This window comes from Perissodus microlepis, chromosome 16 (genome assembly GCF_051167445.1).
Source record: "Perissodus microlepis isolate ML-2025 ecotype Zambia chromosome 16, ASM5116744v1, whole genome shotgun sequence".
Classification (NCBI taxonomy): domain Eukaryota; kingdom Metazoa; phylum Chordata; class Actinopteri; order Cichliformes; family Cichlidae; genus Perissodus; species Perissodus microlepis.
Genome location: NC_140476.1, coordinates 17899798 through 17918892, shown reverse-complemented (window position 1 = coordinate 17918892; position 19095 = coordinate 17899798). Strand labels below are relative to the sequence as shown.

At 40.7% G+C, this 19095-nt stretch overlaps 1 protein-coding gene and 1 long non-coding RNA gene across 3 annotated transcripts in view; one reads left to right on the top strand and one right to left on the bottom strand.

Annotated features, from left to right (window-relative positions):
• Positions 1-16470, top strand: part of LOC146370708 (uncharacterized) — a 29478-nt gene extending 13008 nt beyond the window's left edge. The window contains exon 3 of one of the 2 annotated variants that reach the window (XR_014802915.1): positions 15769-16470. This is a non-coding gene — a long non-coding RNA (uncharacterized LOC146370708). Of the gene's footprint in view, positions 1-1805; positions 6299-15768 lie in introns of those variants that run through there. The other variant, XR_014802914.1, reaches the window with a different exon arrangement.
• Positions 9348-19095, bottom strand: part of anos1 (anosmin 1) — a 40953-nt gene continuing 31205 nt past the window's right edge. Inside the window, exons 8-14 of the mRNA XM_084954917.1 lie at positions 18823-18967; positions 16761-16907; positions 14243-14331; positions 12956-13127; positions 12462-12682; positions 11692-11833; positions 9348-10544 (exon numbers count right to left, since the gene is read on the bottom strand). Coding sequence (XP_084811043.1) covers positions 10486-10544; positions 11692-11833; positions 12462-12682; positions 12956-13127; positions 14243-14331; positions 16761-16907; positions 18823-18967 — 975 coding nt within the window. The 3' untranslated portion in view covers positions 9348-10485. The remainder of the gene's footprint in view (positions 10545-11691; positions 11834-12461; positions 12683-12955; positions 13128-14242; positions 14332-16760; positions 16908-18822; positions 18968-19095) is intronic.

Sequence of the window (19095 nt, the reverse complement as noted above, 5' to 3'; positions counted from 1 at the left end):
GATCTTTGGCAATATCATCCAATCCCAGATGTGAGAGGAGGGAGTGATGGTAAACATGGCACAAATTATATGGAGCAGTAAATTATTTATGAATTGAAAGAAGGAACATGTTTGTTTTCTTTAGCACGTATGAATGACAACCGCAGCGTGTTCATGTGTGAACTGTGGGTCAAACTCCAGGGACGATCCATGTGGTTTTGCAAGAGTCATATCTTTGAGGTGTTTCGCCAGGTGATTCGGCTTGAGTTATGTTGAGTAGGATAATATGGAATCAAAAAAATCGAGCTCTAAAATAACACGTGAGTGTGTTCCAGGCAGCACACATTAATATAAGAGTCCGGGAGTAAAGTGAGCTTGGAAAACATGCCGTAGGGTTTCGTTATAAGCGATGAAAAGCAGATCGTCCCAAAAAGTATCAGCTAAGTAGCTGATAATGTCATTTATCCCAAAGGTGGGACGTGGTTAACAGGCACTTACCATCAAAGCGTGGAAAAAGAGAGATCATCCCTTGTTAAGCTGTGCGGTGAAAACCTTCCTAACATGTACACCATATGTTTTTTTGCCCCTCTTGAGCGTCATAAACGTGTTGCAGGCTGCGCAGGCACAGCGTCCTGACAGTGAATCACAGAACTCCCTCAGCTCACCTAAATCTTGGCTCCACTCAACACCTCAGCACAAACGGAACTGTTTATGTTGCAAACAGGCTTGAAAAAGCACACGTGTAATGGTGCATTTAGACAAGGGATTTACGACCAGGACGTCAGCAATATTCCAGATCCGCCCAGCGCAGGTTGAAGACAGTCTGTGCCAGATATTTCCATCTAAGTCACCAACAAAGGCTTCTTTGCTATGACAATGAAGCTTTTGTAGATATATCAGCCTGAGCTGCTCACCACTGTCCTCGCCCTCTGAGGCAAACAAGACCGGCCTGTGCCTCCGAAGCTTGCTGAGGTGCAGGAAATGGTCAGTCTTAACTGGGGTTGTAAACTGAAGAAATGAAAGCACTGGGTGTTGCTTGCATGCCTTGTTAATGAGTTTATGAAGGTTTCACAAGTTTTAGCTAACAGTGTAATTCATCATTCATATCTTTACTTATTTAGGGAAAATAAGGCCAATGTTTGGGCAAACTTGATAGTTTATTGGAAAGTTTAGTGACAGGACTTGTAAACAATTACACATGTAGAGTTTATGGATTAAGAGAGGGTAAGCAACTAATAAAAATGTTTTATCTAATCAACATAAAAAATTCTATTACATTTAATCTGCTCCCTTATACACAGTAGGTTGCCACAGCAGGTAGCTCAGTATGTTTAAACTGGGAGGTTTTTATGCCGGATGCCCTTCCTGACACAACCCCCACAGGGATTTGTGTCTCCTTCCTTCCAGAGACAAACTGGTGATCTTTTGCCTGCTAGGCAACTGTGCAAACCACTACACTATGGTCTATTATAAGTAAAGAGATTAAAATAAAGTGGGCCTTTTGCTAAAAGGACTATAAAACTTAAGAGACCTTTGATAAAAGATTCTATGCTGAAATGTGTTTATTGTTTATTCATTAAGTATTAAAATGTTTATGAAGCAATTAGTCAAGCATGTTTAATAAATGTCTCATAAAGAGTGAAAGAAAATTACAAAATTAAAAATACATGACCTATTAGGTTGAGGAGAACATAAATTACTATTTTGTATATTCAGAGACATGCTGACTTATAGCTTTATACTTTAGACTGTATATTTTTAACAGCCTTATTCTTTTTTTTCTGGTCTGTATGTAAAAGTTTACTGACCAATGTTGACGTGTTAAGTTCACCAGGTGGAGTATCTGTCTGTCTGTCTGTCTTTGGGATATGCCAAAAGATGACAACGACCGTGGAGCAGAAGAGCGTTTGACTTTCACCAGCGAGCCCCTCTGTTTGACATCATGTTTTCTTAATGAGAGCCAGCTGCCCCCAACATCAGCATTCTCCTTCATACCAGCATGAAAAAACATGAAAGTTAGAACTTTAAACATGTCCAGATTCCTTTGTACGCCACGGGCAGTATTAGCCTGCTCGTCAGCATTACAATCAATGGTGCCTGTGATCATCAAGGGTGGAAATGAGCGCTTAGCCTTGGAGCACACGCACAGGATGAAATACTGCACATTCATTATGTAAACAATCTGGTTTGCTGAGCCATGTGCAAGGTTTTTTCCCGGTGTACTGACACCGACAACTTCATAGACAATAAAAATTAAATAAAATAACTAAATAAATAAATAAATTTCCAGGTGCTAATTAATATGCTGTTCTCAGAGGTTTCAAAGCTTTTGCTTCTATGAGCAGTCACTGCAGATATAATTTGTTCTATTAAAATCTGTTTCATGCTCCCTTTTCAGTCTCATGCTGCTTTTATGACTTAATCAGGAGGGAAAAAATTAATAGAATTGGTGACAAATATGTCAGTGCTACTATCACAAAGAGTTGGCCACTGATAGCTGCTAACTCCTTGTGGCATCAGCAAGGTGCTGTAAACTTTCCTTTGAGATCTTAGTCCATATTGACATGACAGCATCACACAGTTGCTGCACATTTTTTGGCTGCACATCCATGATGCAGATCTCTAGCTAGAACTTTCATATCAACCAGTTTGAGTTTATTTGAACTTTGTGATGCCACACGATGTGTAATTTTACCAGAAGCAGCGGTCATTAAGGGGTCCACATGGTCAGTACCAATACTCAGGTTGGCTGTTATGTTGGAAAGGGACCCAGACGCTAGGCAGGATGAACTCATGCTGACCCTGGTGATGTTTTTCCGGTCTTCCATGTCCAATGTTGGTGAGCCTGTGCAAATTGTAGAGATAATGTACTGTTCTCAGCTAATAGGGGTGGCACCTGGTGTGGTCTTCAGGCGCTGAAGCCCATCGGCCTCAATGTTAGACACGTTGTGCATTCAGAGATGCTTTTCTGTATACCTTGCTTTCAATGAGTGGTTATTTGACTTACTGTTGACTTTCTATACACTCAAAGCAGTCTGGACATTCTTCTTTGACCTCTGTCACCAACATGGTCTTTTCACCTGCAGCTCACTGGACATTTTCTGTAAACCCTAAAGATGGTTTTGTGGGAAAATCCCACCAGATCAGCAGTTTCTGAAATACTCCAGTAAGCCCATCTGGCACCAACAACCATAACATGTTCAAAGTCCCTTAAATCACCTTTCTTCCCTATTCTGATATTTGCTTTGAACTTCAGCAGGTCATCTTAACCATGTCTACATGCCAACATTGATGGAATTGCTGGCATGCGACTGGCTGATTAGATAGTTGCATTAACAAGCAGTTGAACAGGTGTCCCTAATCAAGTGGCCAGTGAATCTATCTTGATGTATATTGAATGAGATTTTCGAAGAAGAAATATTTCCTTAGCTGGAATAAATGCAGCTTTCCTTGAAGAAGATGTCTGCTTGGCATATGTTGTTCCAAACCTGTATCAATGGTGGTTCACAGATGTGCAAGTTACTCATGCTGTGTTCACTAATGCACCCCGTACCATCACAAATTCTAGCTTTTGAAATGTGTGCTGATAACAACCTGGGTGGTGTCTTTTGTCATTTGCTTTAAAAACATGGTGTCCATGATTTCTTAAAGAAAAAGAAAGAAAGAAAGAAAGAACAGAGGATATTTTTTGCATAGAAAGGTTCTGACTTCCATTTGTGGATGTGGTGAAAACGATGTTCACATGACAGATGTGTTTCTGAGGTCATGCAGTGATTTACAGTGATAGAACTGGGTTTCTTTTTATACTAAAGCACCATCTGTGAGTTTAAAGACTATTGCTGTTCAGATTTGTTTCTTGCACTTAGGGAATTCTTGATTCTCGGAATCTTTTAACCATACCGTGCACCTCAAACGAGAAATCTTCACTTTTCCATTGGCAATCATTATTTTTAATAGGCTTAGACCTCATCTTTGCTTCTGAAAACCTCTTGCTCTCTGGGACTCTTTTTTTATATATATATCAGGTTGTTTTGCTAATTAACCGTATTAGCTGTGAGATGTTCCACCAGGTTTTTGTTTTGTCTTTTTTGCTATTTTGAAATGCGTTTCATTAAAAACTTAACACTTAAACTAAAAATAATGACTTTAAGAAAGAAGTAAATAGATTTATAAATACCTGTTTCAACAGTTTATATATTGTCTTTGCGTTATTTTCATTTCATTCACCTTTTCTTTACATTTTACTTAGCTTTTCAATATTTTGGTTTTATTTTTTCTAAAAAGAGGCAAATGAAATGTGTTGATTTTAATGTGTGAACCACCTCCTCAAAACATATTTTCACTGCTCTTTTGTTCTGTCACCCGAGTTTATTTTGAGATATTGAAGACACAGAGGCACTGAAGCGCCGTGTTTAGACTACAAGTGATGTCTGTCATAATTTCTTCTTTTACTGTAACGCACTTTGAAGAGCACATGTGCTCTATCATTAACACCTTTGGATCGTTTGTATGTGTGTCTCTCTGTGCCTGCCTTGTCTTTGTGGCAACCCAGTGGGAAAAGTGGAGGAAGCTCTGCCCCCCAACAATATCTGTTTCAACATCCTCTGTGTGGATTCCCTCTGAACTCAACCCCTGACCCTTTCCTTGTCCTCGAGCCTGGGTCCTGCCCTCACACTGCCGTCCATCCTCCTGGGTACGGCTGACCTGTGAACTGCGCTTCGCCTCTGAGGCGACCCTACACAAAGGCTTCATAGGAGAAAAGAAGACAAGACAGAAAGTTTCCCCTCTTTGCTAGTCATGCTAGTCATGCCTGGGGGTATATTATATGGTGAAAAGCTGACACCAGCCATTGATCCCAATTTAAAATGTCAGCTGTTGTAATTTGAGTTATTACCTTTAAATATATCATCATATAGCAAAGTTAGCTTTAGTGCGAGCTCCCTTAGCGCAGGATTGGCCACAGTGTATTGATGATTGCATAGCAAACTTCCTAACTTCATTAATTAGGAATGGGTCACTTGGGTCAGTATGTGTTTATTCTCAGGAAGGCGCATCAAGGGGATTAGCACTAATCAGGGGGGATTTTAAACAGCTCTTACCCAGATGGATGATACTCTTGCTTGATCTCTTCACTTTGTACGCCTGCAGAGAATGATGTTTGGTTTGGAAATAAGCATCTAGATAACGATTCTTCTGGTGACGTTTTCTTTGTAAACACAAACATATCGGACCTCTCGCTTACCTTTGACCCAAACTGCAAAGAACCAGATTTTTTGAGTGTCCATAATTTTATGCCCATAGATGATAGAGATGATAGACATGTGATTTATGCGGCGTGTTAATTTATTGTCAGGATCATCGGTTCACACTTCAGATTTATATTTCATATTTTATTATCTCTATATTGTAGTCTTGTGTTACCTCACTCAGTAGTATAATCAGATTGTAAAATACATTGTGATGTACTGCTATACTTTGATGGCCCCTGATGGCTGCTGTCTTTATCATATATTACGTCATCATGTTGCCTAGCAACCGCCTAGCAACGGGCTAAAATGACCAACATGTAACATTTATGCACCTATAACATCTTATAAAAACGTTGTATAATTTTTGTTTCAGTATATCTATCTCATATTGTGCAGTAGTATTTGTAATATGTAGTGTCTGTGTGTGTGTGTATGTGTCACAATGTCCACACTTACATGTATGTGGACATATTGTGATTTAGTAAATGTATCGGGGTTAAGAAAGAGTGTGCGGGGGTTATATTTAAATTGTTGTGGATCATTTTTACTACCTCCAGAAGAATACATTAAATTATGTAGTTACTACCATAATTAAAATAACAGGTCAGTGATACTGATGTCATTTAATCTGTTCACAAATCTTTTTCTAGCAGTCCAACATACTGTATCTCTGCTGCAAATACCACCAAATGACCCTAAATCAACATCTTTCTGCCAAAGTGTCGACAAATATGAACATTACACTGTTGAGGCTATTGGAGAGCTTTTGCATTGTTTCACAAATGATAGCACAGAAGTACCTGACAATAAAAACAGTTCTGCACCTTTGTACAACCCCAGCTCAACAAATTTTATCCAAAATATACTGTGAAGAAGCATTTTCCAGGCACTGAATCCAGGAAATCAAGTTCCCTGTAGAGCCGCAGAGGAAAAGAAAAAAAGGGAGGGAGAAAAATATTGTCTGTCTTTGGATGTGGCAGTTTTGCTTCAGTGTCCTGCTGCCTTTTAATCACAGAACAGACATGCTTTTCACTTTGTCCACCTTTAAAGAACAGGGAAAGAAGACTGTGGCTGTCAACAGTGTTGTAGCCCTGGTGTTTGTATAGTGTGTGGCATGCATGTTCTCCGATCTGGATATGTGTTCTGGTCTTCATTAGACTCAGACTGAACATCTTTGCGGCCTGACAGAGAGATCCTTTCATGTGTCCCCTGCCTGGTCCCACTCACCAGAGCCTAACCAGAAACATGCCACTGCCCAGGGCAAGGTCAGATTTCTCACCATACCACAGCATTAAAGCAACATTGCTTTTCCTAATAGAGGGGGAAAACACTCTGGTTATTTTTCATCAGTCTCACAGACAATATATTCCATCTCATCATATTGATGGAGTAGCAGCACGAAAGTCCAGGTGGAAGTAATCTGGAGGGAGCGCTTGTCTCTGCTCGATGATCTCACTGACCCGAAACTCGCATGAGAGCGAAATTTGGAGCTTTCAAATTGTTCAGGTTACGATCGGTGTGATCTCAAAAGGGAAAGTGAAGTCCATCAATTTTATTTTTTTGCTTCATACTTCAAAGTCACGCTAGGATTGTACCTATCATCTAAAACTAAATTCCATCCATCCTTTAGGGAGTAGTGTTACAGTCGCTCTGTCAAGTATCGTGGAATGACCCATAAAAGCTGCTTAGATCGATAAATAGCGATGCATGGCTCATTGCAATGTTAATCTGCAGAACGGGTGCCGAGAGGTCAGAGGAAATGTGTGGGAGAAACAGCCTATCTTTGTGCTCCTCTGAAAGGACTCACTGTGATATTCTCAATCCTATTAAAAAAAAAGTCCCTAATGTCAACCAGAAGATGGGCAAATATTTAACTCCGTGGGATTATCCACAGAGGCAAGTAAATATAACTGTTTTCAGAAATGCGTTTACATTTGAAAGCAATATTTCCCTGCCTGACTTTTACAATAAAGATGCAATGTCATGCAAAGTGTATGAGCCCTCGTTGGCCTTTTACCATCAGAGACAAAGCTTTGGTACTAACGACCGGCCTATTATTTAGTTGTTGCATTTTTTTTTCCCCATTTCTTTTATGTCCTCTGAGACTTGGACATCTTGCAACATGCCTCAAAGGAGGCTGGAGGCCCTATTGTTTTGAGGTTTTCACACTTGAGGGCCATGGTATTTTGTGTGTGTAGAGAGAGACTGTGACAGCCTGAAAGAGAGAGAGGCTGGGCTGGCTCGCACAGAAAGGAGCCTTTCGCTAAACACTGGCCCGGCTCCTAGAAAAGAGAGAGGGATTAGTGTGCACAGACCAAGAAACTAATCTCCTTCGACATAATAGAACTGTACATAAACAACATCCCTGAGAAGTGAGCGGTGAAGCACTGACTGACTGAAGAGGCCGAACGTGTGAACACAAGGGCTCAGAATAAATTGCTGTTTGCTGTGGAAAATGATGATGAGAATCGACTTCCATCCAGAGATTTGAACATCTGGACGGCATCATCCCTTTACAAACCCGCACTTAGAAAAACAAGCACAAGCAAACACAAATATGCAAACACCGCAACCCCTTTATACAGACACAAGCTCTCCAGTGTATAATAGCCACATTTGCATTAATAAGCTCGCGTTTGCGATAATAATTAATCACACTGATTAATTGCAACAGCAAATTTGGGAATCTAAGCTGCCAGCAGCAGCCTTGAAAGAAGACACTAACTGTCCATTTATCAAATTCAAACGTGCGGCCTGAAGGCGTGCACAACTCCTAAGGTTGTGTTTTACCAGTCGACACTGAGTATATATAAAAGATGAATGAAGCCGCAATACGTTTTTTAAAATAAGGCACTTTTTTATTGTTTTTTCAAGAACAGAGCCCTAGAGAACAGGGCACATACTTCCTTAAAGGACTATTTATATATTAATAGAAAATTGTGTTTAAAATGCTTTGAATTGTCGAGTACTGTCACCTCAAAGGGAGAAGATCCTGGGTTTGAATCCAGGGTTGAGCCTTTCTGAGGTGCTAAGCAGGTATTCCAGTTTCCTCTCAAAGACACACATCGTTTAGGTTGATTGGTGTTTCTGGATTGGCTGTAGCTGTAAATGGATGTCTGTCTCTTTCTGTTAGTTCTGTAACTGTCTAGCATGCACCCTGTCTCTGCCCCTCCAACAGATTGTATGAGTTTCAGAAATATAATAACAGAACATGATACAGAGTCCAATTAGCCTGCATTTAATTTTTTGTACACATTTCTGGGGGTTGTTTTTTTTTTTAGTCTCTGGTTTTTATAATGGGAACAACATAACTGATGAGAAGTTGCCCTTTTCCAGACCATCACATTTTACATGTCAAACACATCCTGTGGTTTGAATGTTTTGAGACTCTGTGAAAAGGACATTAAGGAGACTGAACCACCATCTAGTGAAGATGCACTTAATGCAATGATGGCTCATTGTAAGTTTAAAAAGTGAGAAATCACTGAGACTAATTTGAGTAGAATACAATGCATGCCTCCAGGCCTGGAAAGATACGATAAAATGCATTTTTTTTGTAACTTAAAGTACTTCTACACACTTTAACTATTAAACACCGTTTAGCATGCACTGCATTTAGGATTATCGAAAATTCACTCACAAGGCTTTCATCCAACATACACAAATAACTCAGCATGAGGTTTTCACACGCACTCAGAAATCACACCCTCCATGCATGTACAGTACATTAGGCTCAACTGTGTCACACGCTTTAATTTCTTGTAAACATTCCCACTTCTCATTTTATGACGGTGAAAGGCTGCTGAGCAGAAGATGCGTTTAACGCTTTTCAAACTCACAAGAGCTCAGAGAAGCAGCGTATTATGTTGACCAACCTCGGCAATGGCAAATTCACTCAGGCTGAGCTGCTGAGCTAGATGACCTGTTTATTTAGACTTAGAGAGCACATGTCTCAGGCTCCTGGACCGATCAGTGAATATGTTGTACACAGAGCCTGCCACGATGGAGTTTACAGCCAAAATAAGCAACAGTAATTGCCAAATACTCGAGTATTGGAAGGGGAAGCAGGTCTATTTACTTCTCTTAGCAGCTTCAATTAAAGCAAACAGCAGAGAGGGCACAGGTTAAGGATTATTTTATTACTTAGCAGTTTGTACAGTTTCTACCATGGAAAAATAACATGTAACATAAGACCGTATTTACATTTCCATTTTTACAAAATGTCTTTACAAGATTTTTCTTTTTTTTGCCAGTTCCCAAAAAAAAAAAAAAGAAAAATGAGGCTAAAACACACAAAACATACACATTCACACACATCCAAACCAAACTTTGTAATACACACATAAATAAATATAGACATTCACTGACTGTCACGACAAATATTTCTACAGCCAAGAACATGTACAATTCATCATTTCCACACAAGTTATAATTTCATTAATAAACATTACATATTACTTCCAATATAATTCTTTGTTAATCTGTTAATGAAATATTGCTAACATATTGAAAAGAGGTAACACAGACATTTCATGCCAACAGAATGCTAACGGCTGTCATGCAAAACCATTACAAGCTTTCAATTTGAAGCAAGTAAATCATTTACAGTTCTAAAATCAAATGTACTACATGCAACATACTACGCGAAATATTCTGGGTTAGACAACGATGACTTTAGTTACATTGACCATCAGTACTGACTGTGTGCCAAAGAGCCTCTTTAACTGGTAACACAAAATAAATACTTTAATTTCTACTTTTCTTTCTTCATTAATTGTTTTACATTTATTGCATTTCCTATCGAATATTCCATCATCTTCAAACATGTTCCCAAATTATTTTGTTTATTTCAACCGTGTAATAGCCAAATCTAAATCAGTCATTGTTGTCTACAATGACTGCTTCATCACCAATTCTGGGGTTCCTGGATCTAGTTTTACTTATTACATGAACTCCTTATGGGATAAGTTGGGGAGCTGTGTACTAACCAACGCGGAATATGAGACCTCAAAATATAAATTTCACTCTATAGATAAACCCCTTCCGGTTACTTGGAAGTCAAGAGAGAGGGGTTATGAAGGAATAGCTGACGTGTTGTGGAGCCTGGAGGAGATAGACCCATATTTCACAAGAAGGGGGGGTCAGTTCATGGTCTGGTGCGCTGTGTTTCTGTTTGGTTCCACACATTCCTTCTTTGACAGACAGGAGCAGAGAGCCACTGGTACTTCTTCCTACTGGGTTTGCCTCGACTTCAAACTCAGTGTCTCTCTACCGACGGCTTCTGGTGATGAGAGTGGTGCTGCCGCAGCCTTGGTCCTTCAAAAAATACACAGATTCAAAGAACTGTCAGATACGACTTCAGATTGAATCACTTTGAATTGGTTTTTCAGGGAGTAGCAATGTGCTTCTTTTTGCCACTTGTATGAAACCTGGTGTTTAACTATAGCTTCCCCTATTGCAACATATGTAATGTAATTACTGTTCAGTAATATTACTGTTGCTAATCGCCTATAGTTTCTAATTTTTTTTATGTTTAGGCAGGTCAGCCTTTAGCCACCTTGATTTTCCGAGACGAGCACTGAGGCTTGGTGCCTCTCTGCATTGCTTTGACGGTTGTAACTCTGCTGGCTGCTTTGTGGTTTATTGAAGGCGCATAAAAGGCTGATCTTGCACATGCCCTGAGAAGGACAGGGATTTGTGCTGGCACGTCCCTATATGTACAGTTTAACATTGTGTTGTTTACTTAATTTTCTTTTTATTTGTTTGCTTTTTTTCGGTAAATGCTCTTTTTTATATAATTGATTTGACTGATTGATAATTTTATTTCTGGTATTGAAGCCGATTATTGAGAATCATGTAGTTTTACTTATATTGGTACTGACTACTACATTTCTGATATAGTGGCATCCCTACAATAAAAAATACAAGTTGAAGATTAATGTGACTTTTCAATAATACTATTATCTTAAACTCTTGTGGCCATAGCATTTATGATGGGAAAACCTGATATTGTAACAGCCCTAATAATGAGATGTGTATATGTGTATATTACACCTACATTGCTTTTCATGTAGCTATGACAACGCCACTGTTGACATAACACCTTAACATTTACATTTTACTTTCAGTAACAGCAAAAACATGCTGATTTACACAATCAGCAGAGGAAAATAGGTAGATTCATTACTTCACAAGAAAAATGTTCTTACATTTTATTAGGCATTAATACCATATATAGTCATATATTTACTGCAAAGACAAAACATAACTGTTTAGCACCATGGTTTAAGCAGCTACAAATAGAAGATCTACAGTATGCTATTAGGACTGAACAGTAACAGACACCAAACAAAAGAGTCTCAATATGAATTTCAAATGTTGAATCGCTGGCATTATCATTTCAACTGAGCAAATTGAGGTGCAGCTCATAAATTATGGAAGCTGACAGTGACTTGCTACTTACGATGTTGTATGACAGGCAGTATGCTCGGGGTCTGAAAGGTCTTAACCGTGGCAGGACCTTCTCCTCCAGTTGTTATAACCTGCACCTCCAGTCTGTAGTAAGTGGACGGCCGCAGGTTGGACACTACAAGCAAGTTATGATCCTGCAAAACGAAGGAGGGGAGCAGGAGACGACATGCAATCAGATGAAATGCAACAGAACACGCCTTTGATTCTGACAGGACTTTAATGTGAATGGACCGCAAAAGAGGGGAGTGTAGCCGTCTTTGCACAAGTCACAGACAAAAACAAAGACTTTGTTTTCATAAGGCTGTCTGTCTCTCTTTTCACTGCCAGGTTGATAAAGTGTGCGGTGGGTGGTTTTATTTATAGACAAGCTCTAGAGGCTGGGAGGTGCAGATAGGCGGAACGTGTTGTTGATGGAACAGATTATGTCAAAGAGCAGCTTTTTCAGAGCTTTCACGGAGGATGAAAGAGGCAGACGTGAAGGGAGATGAATACGCAGAGGAGGAGAACTTCCAGCAGGACAAAAAACTTCCTCAGATCTATCCCCGTGTCTGTCTACATACTACCGCTTATCAAACGATTCATGCAAAGAAGCCACAACAGCGTTATCCTCAAATCACGGTCACATCTGACAGATACATTTCTTTTCCTGTTGCACACACTAATAGTCTTGTCACAACACGATCTCCTGTGGTTTCATAAAAACCATATTAACATTCAAAACTTTAGCTAAACTCCAATTCTGCTTCAGTAAAACAGACTTACTGGTGGCAGGATCTGGGACTGGGAGATGATGCTGTTGGGCAGGCTGTTTTGCCGGCTTTCAGTTGTGATTTCAGCCCAGGTGACCTGGAAGCCTGTGATTCGCTGATGGGGAGCCAGCCTAGAGACGCGCCAGTGGAAGTTGCCGGTGATGTTTCCCTCATTGGTCGTGAAGGAAGCCGTCAGGTTCTCAGGTTTAGCAAGAACTTTCGGAAGCCCTGAAGCTGTTAGGACAAAGTTGGTGTGATTATTATGGAAACATTTTTGGGAAACATCCGTGAAGACTGACAAAGTAACAAAGAAATACAGCTACTCTGGTTTTGTAAGAAAGGTTATGTGAGAAACTATTTATCCTGAAAGTGTTAAACCTATATTTTAAGTCTATAGAGATTTTTCTCATCATCATGATAATAATAATGATATTCTAACAAATGTTTTTGTATTGTCTCCACTAATGTGGGTCGATTTTAAAATCCCCCAAACAGCAGACTACTCACCTCCCTCTCCTGGGCAGGGGATGTGTTTGTGAGTCTTGCTCCGGATGGTAGCGCAGGATGGGGTGAGGAAAGTGGTGCTCTCGTCCTTCGAGCGCCTCTTGGACTTCAGCATGTGAACAGTGACTTTGTACTTGCAGGAGAACAGCAGGCCTGGGAGGTTGATGTAGTTCTCCTGTGCAAAGAAACACATTACTCAGTTCTGATGACTTTGACATGTCACCCAGGTCAGGTCCCATGGAGCTTGGGAGATAATTAAATACACGGCACAGATCACGTTCCCACTCAGGCCCCAGGAACACGTACCGTACTGGAGGACTACTTTGAACTCTCACATGGTAGGGGTTAGGCTACTATTCTCCTATTCAAACTGTAATAGAAATGATTTTTTCATAGCTTCCAAATGTGGCACAGCATAAACACAAGAACCTCAACAAGAAGCAGCGATCAAAGCGAATTCATGCCTAATTTGAGACGGCCTGTAAATCCATGTTAATGGGTTCTTTGGAGCCATGTAACACTGACACTAATTTCTACGTTTAATCATCTATTGATCTGAATGAGAAAAGCTTTTCTCAGCTCTCTGTGAAACAAAAAAACCCGGTGAGTAGTGGATTTAGACTTTCAGTAATAGAACAGGGCCTCCATTAATAGACAGCCCTTAGGGAAAGGGTGTGTGTAGATATATAATATATATTCTCACTGATATGTAACAGCTTTGATTAAAAGTGAATGAGGCACTGTGCTCACATAAAAGCACAAGCCTGCAACCCTTCCTGGTGATCTATAGAAAATGGAAATGTATTTCCTAGCAACCGCGGTGCTGGTTTCTCAAGAATGTGTTGATTACCAGGCCTCTGCCATCACGTATCAGCCTGAGCACAAACAATTAACCCTCTCTGTGTCAAGCTCTCCAACACAGACAACACTGCATCCTAAAACAAAGCCCCACACAGTCGCACGGCTGGGGCTGCTGAATTCTGGGAAACATTGTTTGAGTAAATAAAAGTTACTGGCCAACACACCGCATGCGTGACCACACGACTGACTCATAATATTCAAAACAACAGCCACTGGTTTGCCTAGTGCAAATCTAACACAACAGGGCTCCTGATTCACTCGGCGCAGTTGTTTTCCTTAGTGGAGCTATTCTTCCTGAGCAACAAACAAAGGCTTAGGCACATGCTTTGCTTAGCACAAAGCTGCTGACCACGCCACTGCTCTAATGCGCTGCCCTATGAGAAAGGACCCCCAGCTGGAAGTGGTGTGTAACAGCTTCTGGGGACTGACCTGCGTGACGGACTTCTGTGGTCCTTGGGTCTCATTGTGGCTGCAGTACTCTGGCATCCACTGGACATGGTAGCGACTCACAGAGGAGTCTGAAACAAAGAAAGGAGGAGAATAAAGAATGTAACATGTAATTTTTTTTTAATATAATTTAATTATGATGTGTATATAAAAGAAAGGGAAGTTGTGTGTTAAAAAAAAACATTACAAAAAACTATGGGTGTATTATTACAGCACGTATGGACTGCCATTTATTTAGCACTTTTCTGGCTTAATGACCACTCAAAGTGCTTCAGAGCACAAGCCACATTTAAGCAGATATTCATCCGGTGTGTCATTCTGCCCACTTTGAGCACTTCATCTACCTCATATCCACAGCCAATTTAAAAATCACCAATTACCTAACATGCACGTCTTTAAACTGTGAGAGGAAGCCAGGGTACCCAAAGGAAACCCACACAAGCACAGTAAGAGCATGAGTAACTAAGTGGCTGTAGCTCAGATGCAACCATGGCTGATTTTGATGTTTTTTCAGTTCTTGAACTTTTTGGCCACATGCTTGAGAAACACTCGATTTACTCCCAGTGGTGGATATGACATATTCCAGTGGATTAAAAATTAGTATTTAAGCAACTGTACTTAGGATTGCATTGCAGCCATCAAACATTTATCTGACATCAGAAGCAAATCTGACAGGCTGAAATCACTGATTTCCTTGTTTGGGATCAGATACTATTGGTATCTCTTTCCTAACATGAAAAAGAGTGAACTCCATTTGTTGTCTTTGCAATTATCAATTACAACTTTTCAGCTTCCTAGATCTGCCCTTTTGTCTGCTGAAAAGCTCATCGTGGTCCAAATCCTGCTTCTGCGAAACAGCAGCTGCTCCTGACATTTAGCAACATTCACTTCATTACTGTACAGTAGCCCAGCACAACCTCATCAGCAATATTTATCTACCTCATCTTATGTTACTGGATTTATTATTCATTCAGCTGTGTCCCTTGAATATATGAAATACTTCTCTGATTAATAATTGAGTTGTGCTATGTTCACCCCTCAGTAGGGGCCTGGGTTGTAGTTTGCAGATAAAAGGGGTCCTTTGAAGGCTTAGACACAGATCTGGCACTTAAAGCCCCAGAGCTCTTTGGAAGCAGAAGAGAGGAATTACAGGGAACCGGGAAATCGGGGAAAGAACATAAACAAGATATGCCTAGCCCGGTCTGACTGAAGGAGGGCAGTGGTATGTAAAACAAGAAATAGGACATGGAAATCAGGTAGAGAACAGAACCGCAGCAGCGTTCGATAAATCATGACTGGAAGCCAGCCTCTGAAGTCCCGCCACAGCTGATCTGCCGTCTATTGTCTGGGTGTTAGGCAGACAGATATATTATCTGAGCTTGTGTACAATATGGTTCTCTTTCGTCTGCTGGACACAACCCAGAGGCTAGGCTGTTTTGAATCACAGAGACAATGAATGAGAGTTTAATCATGGTTCAGTTAACCTGTCGCTTTCTCTGTCACACAAGCCAGATGTCCAGAGACTCTTCAGCCCTCCTGAGGCCATCCGTATGTCCGTGTGTTTACGGTAGTGGAGCGCACGTTGTCAGAGTCCAAGCCAGGGTCATCACTCAGACTAATGAGTGGCAGTGATGCACACGCTGCGGACGGGGACCCACGAAACAAGACACAGAAAGAGAAGCTGGACCGGGATTAGCTCTGCTCTGCAACACCGTGATTCCCCCGGCATGCTTGATCCCGTCAGCATCACTCAGCTCTCTGAGACCAGGCCAACCTTGCTAACAGCTCTGGGCCAACTCCATAACCTCCCCCCCTCATTCTGATTCAGCAGTTGGTGTCTCACCAGGCCTCTCCTTCAGCCAGGGTTTGCATTCTTGACTCCAAGATGTGGAGTTTGGCTTGGGCGATGACATATATTAGTAACATAACATAGACCAGTGAATGGGACTTGACAGGTTACCCTGAGAGCATCGCTTTCAAGGTTTCCATATTTTCATTCTGGTATTAACAGAAAGTTTTTGGGAGTGAATGCCGCAGAGACAGCCATTCCTATAGGTTTTTTTTAACCCGTTACAGTGCTTCAATCCACCACCAAGCCCGCTTTCTATGACATCAAGTCTCGTAAAAAGAAAATCGACCGCTTCAACGCTAATGCGAAGGCAAGAATCTATTAAATACAGCTGTCAATAAATCCCATTGCACAGCTCTGACTCTGTGTGTTTATTGTTCTTTACTAAACGGTGGCTCTGCTTTACCCGTCCGTGTGCGGTTTTTGCCCAGTACTCACATTACACAGCTCTCACAAAGACACATTGTTTCATTTACACCATCTGATACCACATTCATAAAAAAAAGAAGAAGGAAATTTCGATTGTTTGAGTAAGTGGGAATCAGTCATAACATTTTATTATGGTACACATGAGTCATAGTGATTGATGGGCATGATGGGGTGCTAATTAGATTCTAACGAAGCCATAAATCACTACAGTAGGGAGCTCACCTCCTCTCTTCTTCCAGTAGACACGGACCTGCAGCTGGCCGTCCTGGTAAAAGGGCGTGCCTACTTCTAGAGGGCCAGAAGGGCGTTTGGCCAGGGTCGAACCAAGAGGGGATATCTCTTCCTTCTTTGACTTGAGCACAGATTTTGCTGGGATGAGAAATGAGAAATGTTTCTTAGCTAAGACATGAAAGTGACTATGTTGCAGAAAACAGTCCAGCATGGTAACAGAAACACTATTATTTCTTTGTAAGATCATGGCAGTGAACAACATGTTCTTTATGCACAAATGTGCTGTAACTTGATTTGTACACAAAGAAGCAGGTTGGCAATTCAATTCATTTTAGAACCTCGTGTACATTTGAAAAAAGAAAAACACTCATACACACACACACACACAGATAGCTTTGAGGCTTGGCCTGCGCTTCCCAGGAGTTCAAGAACTCCAAATGATTGCAGATGTGCTGTCAGTGTATCTTAGCTTTTCCAGCTTTTTTTGTTGCAAATCTCATGATGATTGTTTACCTCAAATTAGGAAAATTCAGCTATCATGAAAAGCAAACAAACAAAAAAGAAAACTGGATTCAGCTAAAATGGTTTTCTCAAATCCCATATGGCTCAGCAATTAGACAGCTGCAGCTTCATCCAAGTTTCTTTTGATTTCAGATAGGGGTGGCCCTGTTTGTGCATCAACAGTGAGTGCCTAACCTCAGTTGTGTCAGTTTCAAAGGAGCTTTGGTTAAACAAAGATTATGATTAAAATATAATCAATTCGAACATGTTGTAAATAGAAGTAAAAGTTCCACTCCTGTAACTTCTGGTTAATATTGGACTCTCAGGAGTTTAATTCCAAAAATGCTTTTTTGTTTTTCCAGTTTTCATTGTTTTCAACAGAAGGCATCAGAATAATATCCTTCCACCCTTCCATCCATCCATCCTCTTCTGCTTATCCAATTCAGGGTTGCAGGGAGCCTTAAGTTTATCCCAACTAGCATAAGGTGAGAGGCAGGGTCCACTCTGGACAGGTTGCCAGCTTGTCGGAGGGCCAACACAGAGACAGAAAACCATTCAAGCTCACCTTCATACCTATGGGAAACTAAGAATCGCCAGTTAACCCAACCCCACTAATTACATGTCTCTGGACTGTGGGAGGAAGCTGGAGTACCCGGAGAAAACCCAGACAAAAATGGGTAGAGCATACAAACTCCCCACAGAAAGGTCCCCATCCAGATGGTGGATTCAAACCCAGGACTTTCTTGCTGAGAGGCAACAGTGCTCACTGTCTGTGCTGACCCCCAAATAATGTAAGATTCTTTTTTCTTTTCAGTGTAAATTTATTACAAAAGTTATGGGGAAATTTTTTTTTATGTAAGCAATTATGATGCCATGCACCACAAGCCAATTACTACACATTTGATTTCATGCATCATATGAGCCATCTGATATCTACCACTACACCAACTGCTTCTTATGCACACGTGCAAATTTCCATATTGATAACTATACTTCTATCATGGGTTGTAGTTTTTGGGTGCAATCTTGGAAAAATGTGCATTAGCAGAATTCTGTTGTTTCAATCCTATAATTGTGAAACTGTTACAATTTTTTTTAAATATATACAGCAGGTTTTTAATTTAGCCATTTTTCTCTGTTAGCTGCTCTTCCTTTAGGACCATCTCATAAACGTGCTTGAAATGAATTCATGATTTATGCCGACCATGCTAGCAGATCTGAGGGGCTACGCTCAGGCACACTGGTAGTTTGAATTAAATGTTAACGTCCCTTTACGTGCTAAAATGTGCAAAATAATGTGCAAAATAATGTGCTGTTTAGCATTTAAAAATCAGTTGGGTGCAGATTAAATGCTTAATAACATTTGACAGGGATTCAGGCACCAAAATTAATCAGGCTCACAGAGTCACAAGAATCAAGGCAGAATCAGTTATTTGGATTTTCACGATGTGACTTATGTCTGTTCAGAATTTCATCAACCGACTGACATTCTGTCTGTCATTCCCGAAGCCACGCTTCTAGCAAGGGTAAAGAATAGGATAATAATGTTTACCTGAGTCATTATTCTGACTGGTACTGAAGTGAAGGGAGGCCTTGGAGCTCTTCAGACGCACCTGCCCCCAGTATGTGACAGCCTGCAGCTCCACAGTGTAACTGCTGTTTTGTTCCAGTCCCTCCAGATCTACCCAGTTTTGAGCCTGTAACAACAACAAAAAAAAAAACCCACTTGGCTTTTGCCATTTGTATGTAACCACACTGTCACATGAGCTTATATTTAAAGTCACTGTACCAGCCACAGCTCCAGCCCAGCTCAATGCCAGACAAC